At 33.1% G+C, this 13761-nt stretch overlaps 1 protein-coding gene across 10 annotated transcripts in view; it reads left to right on the top strand.

Moving 5' to 3' along the window:
- LOC126694210 (disease resistance protein RPM1-like) overlaps positions 1-7326 on the top strand; it is a 76117-nt gene extending 68791 nt beyond the window's left edge. For 6 of the 10 annotated variants that reach the window (XM_050390298.1, XM_050390296.1, XM_050390294.1 and 3 more), the window contains one exon: positions 42-814. In XM_050390298.1, the coding sequence (XP_050246255.1) occupies positions 42-371 (330 nt within the window). In that variant the 3' untranslated portion in view covers positions 372-814. Of the gene's footprint in view, positions 1-41; positions 815-5593; positions 6494-6553 lie in introns of those variants that run through there. The other 4 variants (XM_050390293.1, XM_050390292.1, XR_007645674.1 and 1 more) reach the window with 3 other exon arrangements.
- The last annotated feature ends 6435 nt before the right edge of the window (positions 7327-13761 follow it).

Genomic DNA, 13761 nt, shown 5'->3' with positions numbered 1-13761 from the left:
ATTTTATATTTGTACCTTATTTTGTTGTCATTTTTTAACAGGCTAAACCTAGAGCAAAAGAGCTTAAGAACAAACCAATTCCAAACTACGACAAATTGGTTGAGCTTTATGGAAAAGATAGAGCAACTGGGGAACAATCTGAAATTGCATCGGAGATGAGGCAATGGTGGGCTACTTCAATCGGAGAGGGCTCTATGGAGAACATTGAAGATATTGATCATTTAGTTGCTCAAAATGAAGTTACTTTGGAGAGTTGTGATAATGTGGGTGATAATAATGTGGGTGAAGCCTCCTCAAAAGCCAAAAAGAGAGAACATCAAAAAATGAGGACATGGAACAAATTATGGGAGCAATTCAGGATGTTGCTTTAGCAATGAGAGAAGGAAATTCAGCACAGAGAAGAAAATTTAATTTTTGAGAGGAGCTTGGCATGTCTTCCCATTCCTAAGCAAGACGTGTTCTATCTCTTGGATGAGATAGGAATTGATTCTAGATTGCGAACGAGGGCTTATGTCTATCTTATTAAGAATCCAGATATGTTTTATTGGCTATCCAGTGGAGGAGCGCAAGGAGCTATTGCTCACAATGATGTCTGATCCTTAATTTTCTCTAACAGTTAGACAAGTAAATGTTCCAAGACAATTTTAGCTTCTAAAAACCTTTTCAATTGATCATTGAACTGTAAACTCTTGGGATTAATTTTTCTAAATAGATGTGTCAGTTACTATTTAGACAAGTGGAGCTGTATGAGGTGTATCATAAAATGTTGTCATTTGCCCCAGTTATGTGTTAAAGTTAATGGTATTTGATGAAATATGAATTGTTTGTGTGTTTATCTGCCGTTGGATTAGTGGAAAATGGGAATAGAAAATGGGGTTTGACATTGATGAGTGATGGTGTGATGATAAGGTAAAAAGAAAAGTTTAAACTTTAAAATTGTCTATCCAATTTTTTGTTGACAAGTGGGAATTGGAGATAAAAGGATTGTGCCCCAATGTTTAGGGGCACCTGGCTGATTGAAGTTCTCGGCAGGTAAGATAATTTGTTGCTTCGGGAATGAGCAAAGTTACAAATACACAAAGTTCAACAACAAAAAATTCAAATCCAAGCTTTTACGGGTTTGGATTCTTATTTACACTCATTACTAACCTCATTTTTTTTTTTTTAATTATTATTATTAACAATTTGCCATATCAGTTAGATGTGAAAGTTTTTATCATATTTTTATTAATTAGATGGACAAGGCATTGTCAATGGGCTCTATGTTGGGCAAATTCCAGTATCTCACGTCATGATTCAAAGTGGCATTGGTTCCCAAACGGATAAGTGTGATCATGAAAAATGTTTCAAGGTGTGAAATTCAACATATTTTTTATAGAAATTATTGTCATCTGTTTTGGTTGAAATTTGTGTGCTATTGCTTGGTATTTAGTAGGGATATTCTCTTGAGAATTTTGAGTTGCTTTCTTTTTTGAATAGTAAGTGGGCAAACACTTGAATTTAAATTACATAGTAGGATCCTATTTTTTGAGTTAATTCATAGAGTCACTCTCCCTAACTTTTTTGTTTTTTGGGGTCTCAATTCTTCTCCAAATCCTCAAAAAATTAAACTCACATACTAAGCAAAATAAAAAATAATTAAAAATAATAAAAATGAAAGAAATACTCAAAATTCAATATTTTGTTGATTTTTTCAGTAAACAAACAAACCAAACATTTTTTTTCTTATCTTAATTATTATCAATTAAGGATGGTTTTTGTTAGTATAATAAAAAGGGAGAAAAAATATTTAATCATAGACCAATGTTGATTATTTAATTCACATCAGAAAAAAAAAATTAATAAAAAAATATTGCATGCTATAGTTATAATTATTTAATTTAACAAATTAATCATAGACCAATGTTGCAAGTTCATTTTCAAATAAGGATAAAGTTGTTTATTTAAAAATATTTAATCATTTTCTCTCATTTCTATTCTAATTTTTTAAACATCCAAATAAGGCGGAAGGGCTTATTACTCTCTTCCCCCTTACTAATTTTAAAAACATCCAAACAAGGTGGAGGATAATCATTCCTATATACTCTCCTCCCTCTCTAAACTTCCAAATAGGCCATAAATTATTTGCGAGGGCCAGGATCGACCTTCACAAATAATCATTAAAATGTCAAAATTTTTGGAAGGAAATGTTCCCACCAAATTATTTCAGAGTGACGATAAAAATCCCTTGTAAAAAGTTTATTTTTTGTGTGAGTTAAAAATATACCCTCACTAATACTAAATTATTTGTGAGGGCCATGATTAGCCTTTGCAAATAATCATTAAAATATTAATTTTTTTAGGAGATAAAAGTTATTCTAAAATTTAAAGAAAAATAAAAAGAAATGCATAAACTTATAGCACTTTGTATTCTTTAGATGAAACTTTTGTTCATAGCCTAAAAAAATGCCTTTTATATACATCCTATATATGAAAGGTTTGTCCTTATTTTCTAATAAATTTTACCCATAAAAAAAATGACAGTACTTTCAACTTCAAAATGGTAGCCTCAAATTCAAAAATAGCAACCTTTTGTACTCTCTCTCTCTCAAAAGTGAATAAAATTTTCTTCCCATCAAGGAAAGTGAGCTTGTCCAATTGGAATGTAAGCCAATCACAATAAAAACATTATCAAATAAGTCAAGTCTCTCTTTTTTTCTTTTTTTCTTTTTGGAGCTAAAAAGGATAGAAATACTGAGTAATGGTTTTTAAAAATAATAATATTTTGCTCAACTTGAATTATGAATTCTGATTCTCCAAAAAAAAAAAAAAAAAAAAAAAAAAAAACTTGTATTATGAATTCCACAATGAGGGATTAGGAAATAATACTCGCCCTCGGTAACAAAGGAAATAGAATAAGTATTATGATTTTCTGTCTCAAAATTTGAATTACTTATTAATTAATTAATTTTTTTGAGTAGAAAAGGAAATAAAAAATAGGCAAAAATGCAAATTGCATACTCTAAATTTGACTATAATTTATTTCAATCCTTTCACTTTACTTTTGTTCAATAGAGTTCTCTAAGTTTAAAGTTCATTCAATTAAGTTATCTCTATCAAATTTCGTTAGATTTTGTAGCTAAGTGTCCCAATTTTTATATTTTTTTTTTATTCAAGAATTTTTAATTAAAAAATCCATTTAGTTATTGAAAAATATTTTCTAGATTTTTTTTTTTAATAAAAATTGACGAAAGTTGACGCAGAAACTTTAATTGAATAAATTTGAAACTTATAGAGATTCAATAAAACAAAAACAAAGTTACATGGCTCAAATTAATTGTTTTTATTTTTTATTTTTTATTTTTATAAGCTGACTCAAATGAGATGTGGTTAAACTTAGAGATTACACTTTATGGTATGTACACACCATTTGCAACTCTTTATATGTGTGGTGTTTGGAATTTGATCCAACCGCCTCATCAGCCATCAGCCACCTGCATTCAACAAGGAGAGGCCTTAAAAAAGCGTTAGTGGATTTCATTTGAGAGGACCAGCTTTACGAATTTACAAGGGAAAGTTTGTTGTATTTGAGATATAGTCCTTAAGTCCTTAAGGACCATAAACAAGGTCAAATCTTAGCTTTGAGAAAATGAATTTCTATTTCTATAACTGTAAGACACGTGGCCGGAGGCTCATGCAATTGCAACGAATTACCAAAATCTTGCTTGGGTACACGAAACGCAGCGTTTGGAATAGCTGAGATATGGTGTGGTTCTTCTTCTAAGTAAATAGCACGCGATTAAGTGTGTGTTTGGCTACAGATTAAAAAGTTAGCTTATTTTACTATTCAGCTTATATGTGATTGGAATTTGTTTCTAGTAAACCTTATAAATGATTCATCTTCTATATATCTTAAATAACCTAAAAATAAAGTAGATATAAGTAAATCTATCACTTACATTAGAAAAAATAAATACAAAACTTTAATAATATAAGAAAAATGTAATTTTGTTAATAACCAATCAACATTACGTTAAAAATGTGACATAATTGTCAATGAAATAATCCATCTTTCTACTCAAAGCTCTTCTTCCAAAGTATCACCAAAGTAGACTAATAATATATTGAAGTAGACTGAAATTGATTAAAATGCTATGCTAATGTTGCTTAATAAGAGTATACTACAAAGTATTTTAATTATTTTTTAATTTTTCTAATAACAAAAATGTAAGTACACGATAGCAATATCATTGCTCACTTAATATTTTTTTTTTCCTCAAATCCTTCGCTTATACATTGAATATCCCACCCACCACACATTTTGAAAACCTACTATATCCACACGGCACCACACGTTTTGCTAAATTTTCATCTCTCTATCTTCAATACTCTCTCTCTCTCTCTCTGTTCCCTTGCTGACTGAAGAAGCAAAACTGTTAGGAGGCATCCATGGAGAAGTAGCTGACATCAAAGATGAACTGGAGAGCATTCAATCCTTTCTCAAGGACGCAGATGCAAGAGCAACAGCTGAAGAAGACATGAGCGAGGGTGTCAAAACATGGGTGAAACAACTAACAGAAGTTGCTTTTCACATAGACGTCACAATCGACCAGTACTTGCTTCACGTGGCAGTTCATGATCCTCATCGGCGTGGTCTCAACGGTTTCCTGCAAAAAACCACTCACTTACTCAAATCATTGAAAGTCCGTCATAAGATAGCTAGTGAGGTTCATGAGATCAAAGCATTGTTGCATAAAATTAAGGAAAGAAGCGAAAAATATCACTTCCAATCCACTGGTCAAGGATCAAGCAATGGTGCTCAGAATGTTAGTTGGAATGACCCTCGAAAGGACTCCCTTTATCTTGAGGATACTGATGTTGTTGGAATTGAATCTTCTAGAAATGAATTGATAGGCTGGTTGGTAGAAGGACAACCTCATCGTATTGTAATTTCGGTAGTAGGAATGGGGGGACTAGGCAAGACCACACTTGCCAAAAAAATCTATGATCATCAAATGGTTAGAGGACACTATGAATGCTATGCGTGGATTTCAGTGTCTCAATCTTACAACATACAAGATCTATTAAGGAGCATCATAAAGCAATTTTGTGAGGCCAGAATGGAGCTTCCTATGCCGGGAATTGACACAATGGACGAACACTCATTGGTAAGTAAATTAAGAGATTACTTACGGCTAAAAACGTATGTGGTCATATTTGATGATGTATGGAAAATTGACTTTTGGGAGGGTATAAAACATGCTTTGCTTGATAATAATAAGGGTGGTAGAATTAAGATCACAACACGTAATAGGGAGGTGGCTAGTTTTTGTAAAAAATCTTCACATGTTCATGTTTTCGAATTGCAACCACTAACTCGTAATGAGGCATGGGAGCTATTTTGCAAAACGGCATTCCAATTTGAATTTGGAGGACATTGTCCTCCAATATTGGAGAAATTGTCTCAGGACATTGTTGCTATTTTGCAAAGGCTTACCACTTGCAATTGTTGCTATAGGTGGTTTGTTGTCAACCAAAGACAAAACTGTCTTTGAATGGCAAAACTTGCATGATAGTGTTGGGTTTGAGTTAGGAAGAAATCCCCATCTTACAGGTGTTGATAAAATCTTGTCCCTAAGTTATGAAGACTTGCCATGCCACCTCAAATCTTGCTTACTATACCTTGGTATGTATCTAGAAGACTACTCCATTAGTTGCATCAAATTGATTAGACAATGGATAGCTGAAGGATTTGTGAAGGAATTGGAGGGTAAAACATTTGAGGAAGTTGCACAAGAATACTTGATTGAATTAATCCACAGAAGCTTGGTTCAAGTATCATATGTTGACATATCTGGGAAAGTTAGAAAATGTCGTCTCCATGATATCTTACGTGAGATCATGCTTCGAAAGATGAAGGATTTGAGTTTTTGTCATTTTCTCTCAAAACAAGAGTCTCGCTTTGAAGGATTAACTTGACGCATGTCAATTGATGGAGTTTCATATGTTGTATTGAAGGAATTTGGGAACACTCATATTCATTCTCTTTTATTTTTCAATCTTGGTGAATTTCCAAAGTCCTTTATGAGTACTTTTGTATCTAATTTCAAGCTTTTGAAAGTCATGGATTTTAAAGATGCTTTGTTGGATTGTATTCCTGAAGATGTTGGAAGTTTATTTCATTTAAGGTATTTAAGTTTAAGAAATACCAAAGTTAAAATTCTTCCAAAATCCATAGGAAAGTTGCAAAATCTGGAAACTCTAGATCTAAAGCAGTCCCTAGTTTCTGATATACCAATTGAGATCAACAACCCTCGTAAGCTAAGACATTTTATAGCTTACAATCTTGATTTCAAAAAAGACAACTATTTGACTTTGGGAAAAGGGGTAAAGATACAAAAGGGAGTTGGGTGTTTAAAGAACTTGCAAAAGTTGTATCATGTGGAGTTGAATCATGGAGGGGTTGATCTTACTAAAGAGTTGGGAAAGTTAACAATTGAGGAAGCTAGGTGTGAAAAACTTGTCAAAGGAAACCATGATGGCTTTGTGTGCCTCTGTTGAAAATATGAACCACCTTCAATCTCTTGATGTAACCTTAATTAGCAAAGATGAGATAGTTGATTTAAAATTCATTTCATCCCCACCTCAATTTCTTCAAAGCCTACATATAAAGGGGCGATTAGAGAAGTTACCAGAATGGATTTCTAAACTTCAACATCTGGTCAAACTAAAGATTTTATGGTCTAGGTTAAATGATGACCCATTGAAAGTCCTTCAAAATCTACTAAACTTATGGGAGCTCAAGATCTCATGCCAAGCATACAACAGAGAACATTTGCATTTTAAGCCTGAAGGGTTTGCAAAACTCAAGTGGCTATGGATTAGACACTTAAATGCATTGCATTCGCTATTGATAGATGAAGGAACATTGCCTGTTCTTGAATTTTTATCCATTGGGCATTGTCTGGAACTTAAAGAGGTGCCTTCCGGAATCCAACATCTAAAAAACCTCAAAGAACTGGGATTTTGGGGGATGCCCAAAGAATTTGAAGAAAGTTTGGATCCTGAGCAAGGGCTACATTATTGGATCGTTGAGCATGTATCAGTCATTATTCTCTTCCGCAAGGTTTGTACAGGATATTATGGCTATGACAACCACAATCTCCGTTCCAAGCATTTGGCGGGGTTAAGAGGGCAAAGGCAAACATTCAACTAGAATGAGTTTAGATGCTAAAATATCAATGCTTCAGTTGAGAAAGGTTAGTGCAATTTAGCTAAAAAATGGCTTTAGATTTATTGATAATATATACTTTTTCTTTTCTAGTGAATAATGCCGTGGGATTTCTGTTGTAGATTTGTATAGTAAAAAGCAATTGTTGTCCTTTTTATCTTGTGTTTCTTGAAATATGTAATTCACCGTCTACCATTTTAATGGTCTGCTTGTTTGGGTTTTGATATTTTCATATAACGCTTAAATTGCACTTCTGTGACAAATTTAGAGGCATGAGCTACTTTGCTAGATTTGGGTGTGTGCTTTTCATATTAATGTACAATACTTGTATCAAAACAATACAATACTTGTATCAAAAGTCAAAACAAAACAAGTTACAGACTACAGAGAGATCTGAAAATTGTCAAAACATTGCTATTAGGAATTTACAAGATTGCACTTTTACTCCTATTATTTATTTTTATTTTTTTGGTTGAGAAGACAATTTTACCCCTACTTAAAGTGTGTTAGTTGAAGTTTTATTTAGGGAAAATGTTAGAAATACAAACTTTTTTACAAAAAAATTTACAAACTACTGATGTGGCGAGTGGTTATTAGTTAATAAAAAAGTAATGTTAGTGATAGATCTAGATTAGAAACAGTAAGAAATTAACCAAAACAATAGTTTGTAAATATGTTATAAAATAGTTTGCACATGTAGAAAGAGTATTAAAATAAAAAATAAAAAAAGGTTTTGTTGAAGCATTTAATTTGAGGTTTCAAATTTGAGATTTTTAGTGGTATTTTTTTTTTTTTTTTTTTTGTGTAAATTTATTTATTACTAATCAAAGTTTGTCCATTTGTGATTTGTGGTAGGTAAATAATCAAGTTCTACTCAATAATGTTAATAAAAATTTGTAAGTACACCTTTTCCCATAATATGATGCTTTAATAGTTTGAATCTTCAATATCCCTATTAGATCATTTTTATGAGAAGCTTAGGGTCTGTTTGGATTGGCAATTTCCATAACTCAATTCTCAGATTCCATAACTCATAACTCAAAAATGGTGGGACCCATAGTGAAAAGGTTGTTTGGCAAACGATAACTCTGTTTCCATCACTCAATTCTCTGATTTTTGAGTTATGAGTTAGGGAAACTGAAAACACATTTTGACTATTTTCAGTTTCCATAACTCATAACTCAATTGCAATATTATAATTAAACACACATAGGGGACCCACAAACAGTACCAGCCACACCTTTTGACCACTTTTGAATTTTTTTTTCTTTCTTCTCTGGGTTGGCTGTTCGGTTTTTTTTTTTTTTTTTTTTTCATTGGTTCGGTCTGTTCTGGGTTTTTTTTTTTTTTTTTTTTTTTTTTAGCTTCGGTGAGTTTGGGTACTGAAACCAAAAAAAAAAAAAAAAAAAAGAAAGAAAGAAAAAGCTGCACCGGCTGACAGGTATGGGCCCACAAATAGTGTGAAAAATATTGATGAAAATTGGGTGATGATGCCAAACGAGTGTGAAAAATTGAGTGATGAGTGATGAGTAATGAGTGATGGAAATTGAGTGATCAAAATTGAGTGATCAAAAAAATGAATCCAAACATCCCCTTAGCTTAGCTTGGAATTGTTGGGCTTTGTTTGTAGACTTGGATGGATGGAGAACGAATATAATTGTTGCTGCTGGCACCGGTTGGGCTTGCTTATTTTTTTAATGGTCTGCTTGTTGGGCTTTGTGGTTTTAATTTCACATGTTTACAGTTGTCTCCTCTAGTTTGTCGCTCAATGTGCTCATTGTGTCAGCCCAGATAAGTGGTTTTCAGAGCAATCACGGATTGGTTGGTGTTACTATTTTCCTATGTACAACTGGAATCACCCCGTAATTGTTTATTTTGTAAAATGATTTGAACCTCTTTGAATAGTTCTCTCTCTGTGGTTTCGATATCTCTCTTTTATGAGTTACTGCTTTTATTAGGAATTCTGTAATTGGCCATAGATGCATTTGATCAGGTACTTTAGGTTAGACCATTTCCAGAATGATCTCTATACTCAACTTTTGGTGCCAATATAGTATAGAATGTTCTTCGATTTTGGTACCAACTTTTGTTTTTGTTTTTTTAAATTTCCTTTGAATAAACTAAATTGATCGACCAAGTTATCGTTGTTATTTGATATACAGCCTACGTCTCTCTATGAATGTCTACATGTCATCCACCCCTTCACCTAGTCAAATTATATATATTTATTAGACTGGGTTGAGTGATAATCCACTCAAAGCCTTTCAACAGCAGGAGACAAAACAAGTTTCTTGGCTTCTTGACCACATGTACATGTGGAGATCCTCTCTCACTCTCTTTCCTGCCACATCCTATCATTATCATATCATATTATATTATATATACTATATAATAAAAGTTAAGCTTAGAAGTCGTGGCTACACCAAATTGCAGTAGTATTATAGTTTTAGATAGATTTGCTAGAGATGTAAACAATATACACGTATGGCTAGAGGATCCCTCCCCAATAATTTGAACATAGGTTCTTGAATTAACTTTTTTTTTTATTTAATTTTATTATTCTTTGTAAGGCATTGATTTTAGTGTGTGTGTGTGTGTGTCTGTGTGATTGAATTGCATGTGTTTTTTGAAAAAGACTATGGTAGCTATTTGTTTTTTTTTGAGGGTTTGGTATTGGTATTTTACTATGATTATCAACATGTATTTTAAGGCTTTTAATCGGTAACATACATTCTTCCTTGAAATAAATAAAAGTTTAAGAATAAAAAAAACTTAAAATAATGTTTATGACAAAAATGCCTTTTAGTGACGAAAAATTTTTGATGGACCCAAAAAGCCCTCTCAAAAAATTCTATTTTTGATGGCAAAATAATGCCCTCGCAAATACTTGGTAAAATGTGAAACATTTGTGACCAACAAGAAAAGCTGCTGCAATTATGTGTTGTAGTCATCACAAATACTAATATTTTGGAGGGAAATTTTCCCTCCATATTATTTGCAAGGGACAATTAAAAATCTCTCACAAAAAATGTATTATTTGTGACGGTTAAAAAAATGCTGTCACTAATTCTAAATTATTTGTGAGGGCTAGGATCGACCTTCACAAATAATCATTAAAATGTCAAAAATTTTAGGGGGAAATGTTCCCACCAAATTATTACTGAGGGACAATAAAAATCCCTTGTAAAAAGTTTATTTTTTGTGTGAGTTAAAAATATGTCTGCACTAATACTAAATTATTTGCAAGGGCCATGATTAGCCTTCACAAATAATCATTAAAATATTAATTTTTTTTGGAGATAAAAGTTATTCTAAAATTCGAAGAAAAATAAAAAGAAACGCATAAACATATAGCACTCTATATTCTTTAGATGAACCTTTTGTTTACAGCCTAAAAAAAAGCCTTTAATATACATCCTATATATGAAAGGTCTGACTTTATTTTCTAACAAATTTTACCCATAAAAAAAATGATAACACTTTTACTTCAAAATGGAAGCCTAAAATTCAAAAATAGCAACCTTTTGTACTCTCCTTCTCTCAAAAGTGAGTAAATTTTCTTCCCATCAAGGAAAGCGAGCTTGCCAATTGGAATGTAAGCCAATCACAATATAAACATTATCAAATAAGTCAAGTCTTTTTTTTTTTTTTTTTTTAGCTAAAAAGGATAGAAATGCTTTATTAGAAAACAAAGAAGAATTACATAAAATAGTCCTTTTAACACGGAAGCATGAAGAAATTTTAGGCAATTACAAACAAATAGCCTGTGTTTCCTTCCCATTTTGTGGAAAATGCTTATTAAATAGATGTCCAACATCAGATTTGTCCTACAAATCTATCATACCCAAATGCATACTATCATGTAAAAAATGCATGCTTCAGACATTTTAAGTCTCCATGCAAGATAAGAATAATTTTAGTCAATTACAAATATATTAGTGACCTTAACATAGGAAATTCACTTACATTAAATAGTCTTTTTAACATGGAAGCATGATGAAATTTTAGGCAATTACAAACAAACAACCTATGTTTCCTTCCCATTTTGTGGAAAATGCTTATTGGATAGATGTCCAATATCAGATTTGTCCTACAAATATATCATACCCAAATGCATACTATCATGTAAAAAATGCATTCTTCAGACATTTAAAGTCTTCATGCAAGATAAGAATCTGTCAAATTCTTAATTTAAAGCTCTAATGAATACTAGAAGAAAGACAGTACGTTATATTATTAAGGGAGGCTGTTGAAATCAGCCTGGAGAACAAGAACAACGTCAGGTGGAACATCTTCCATCTAGACTACCATATGGGAGGAGTGAATAGCTCTCCGCGCAAGTGAGTGTGCAAACAGTATTACAAAGCCTACGTACATGAGAAAAAAAATAATCAGTGAAAGACTGGGAGGCTATGTGCTGCAAATCAGCAGCTAAGTGACCAAACTGTGCCAATGATCTACATCCATGTCGTAAGGTGTTGACGAGTATCTTGGAGTCCCCTTCCAATACAATCCGATCCAAACCAAGTTCTGCAGCAAATTTCACTGCCCTTCTAGCTGCAAGTGCTTCCACCTCTATGACAGTAAATGGGAGAGGTACTTTTTGAGAGAGGGATGCCATCACCAAGCCTTGCCCATTTCTTATTACTACCCCGACACCTGCACAGTTTTCTTTAACAAAGAGGGCTCCATCAAAATTTATTTTATGCCATGATGCATCTAGAGGACGCCAAGCAACTGCTATAGGGATCCGCTGAGGTGCTGGGATTTCTTGCAATGCCGAGAACTCCTAAACCCACTCTTTTGCTTGTTGGAGAAGCTGTCTCAGCATGACAGCTTGTTTACCTAGGCAGAGATTTTTTCTTCGATTCCATATTGCCCAGATAACCATTGAGAAGAGAGTAGGGTCCCAATTTTCTGCAAATATGCAGCCTAGTAAATCCATAAAATTATCACTTTGTTTCAGTCTGCTGTGATTCCATAAAGGGACTACCTGCCATAATTCTGTAAGCTTTGGACAGAGGTATAAAGCATGATGAACATCTTCCTGTTGTGATTGACATAGGTCACACCTGTCATTAGTGATAACTTGCTGTTTTACAAGATTCAACTTTGTGGGAAGGGAATTTCTGCATGCCCTCCAAACCAAATTTTTTACTTTACTAGGTGTCTTCATTTGCCAAATAGCCTGCCACAGTGGCTTCACCAAATCTGAGTTAGAGGGACCTGGCTGTTGTTTGTGAATTTCTGCAAACAAAAACTGATATCCAGACTTCATTGCAAAATTCCCATCTGCAGTAAAAGGCCAGGTTAGGATGTCACTCTGCTGTGACTGGCAGAGGGGTGTTAGTGTGTCACTCTGCTGTGAATGGCAGAGGGTTATTTTTTTTAACAGTTCAAAGCCCAAAGAGATGTTGGTCTAACCAGCACTTTCAAAGATGTTACTTGAATAGAAAAAAACACCATTGATACCACTGAGTTTCTGTAGCACAAGTAATCCAATTCCTATCTGCAGCATCTGGTAGTAATCCATCAAAAGGGGATTCTAGTTTAAAAGAACAGAAAATAACCTTACAAAAATTAGATAATTCTTTTAAAAAAAACCAGTCTACCGTTAAAGGAAACCAGTATCTCTTTCCCTTGAGATCTGAAAACTGGATTGTGGTTCTTTTGCTTGTTGATGCTACAAATCTCTGTAAAAATTACATTAATAATAAATGATGGTAATGTTAGAAAGAGAGTTGAAGTTGCACTTGTGTATTAATATTATTAATGTCATCCAGATTAATAATATTAAAAACCCTCAAATATGGCTATCATACAAGATAGAGAAATGCAAAGAAAATCAATGCCTATGCTTCAGCCATCTTGTAAGAAGCAACACCAAACCTTTTACATTTTAAAAAAAAAGGGTACAAGTGTGAAGATTGGAACATAGTACTAGGATGTGTAAATTCATCATTTTATAATGAACCTTATATCCCTCGTACTAGGATGGCTTGCATGCCATGTATAAAGTAAAACTTAAATAAAAACACAAATAATTGAATTGAGATTGTCACATTCCTCAAAGAAGGCAAACACCTTTCCTAAGCAAATACCAACTCTCTTATATCCAAAACATAGACACGTCCTTTTCATTTCCTAGTCATGCTACAATACCCTAGTATCATGCCGTTACTGTATATCCATAAATTACTGTAAGACACTGGAGCCAGGTCTTGACAAATAATACATTCTCCTAGTGATAAACAGTAATTTTGATATCTCAAATTAATAATGGTGTCAGCAACAGCAACAGCAACAAGCACATATAAAGGGAGCAATAGAAGAAAGTCATTTGATAAAATACTCAAAAAAGGGTAAGAGTTACAAATTCAGATTGTGGGGTGGGGTAAGGAAACAAGAAAACAGATCAGTATAGCACCTTCTAGGCTATTATTGCTTGGCTCACTGCTATCCCTCCCAAATTGCAAACACAGAATATAACCACACAGGTTAAGGACTATATTGCAAACCAAAACTACTCCCCAACTGCAACAAAAGGTAAT

Source organism: Quercus robur, chromosome 8, assembly GCF_932294415.1.
Source record: "Quercus robur chromosome 8, dhQueRobu3.1, whole genome shotgun sequence".
NCBI classification, from domain to species: Eukaryota; Viridiplantae; Streptophyta; class Magnoliopsida; order Fagales; family Fagaceae; genus Quercus; species Quercus robur.
Note: the sequence above shows the minus strand (reverse complement) of the source record. Positions and strands in the feature narration are given on the sequence as shown.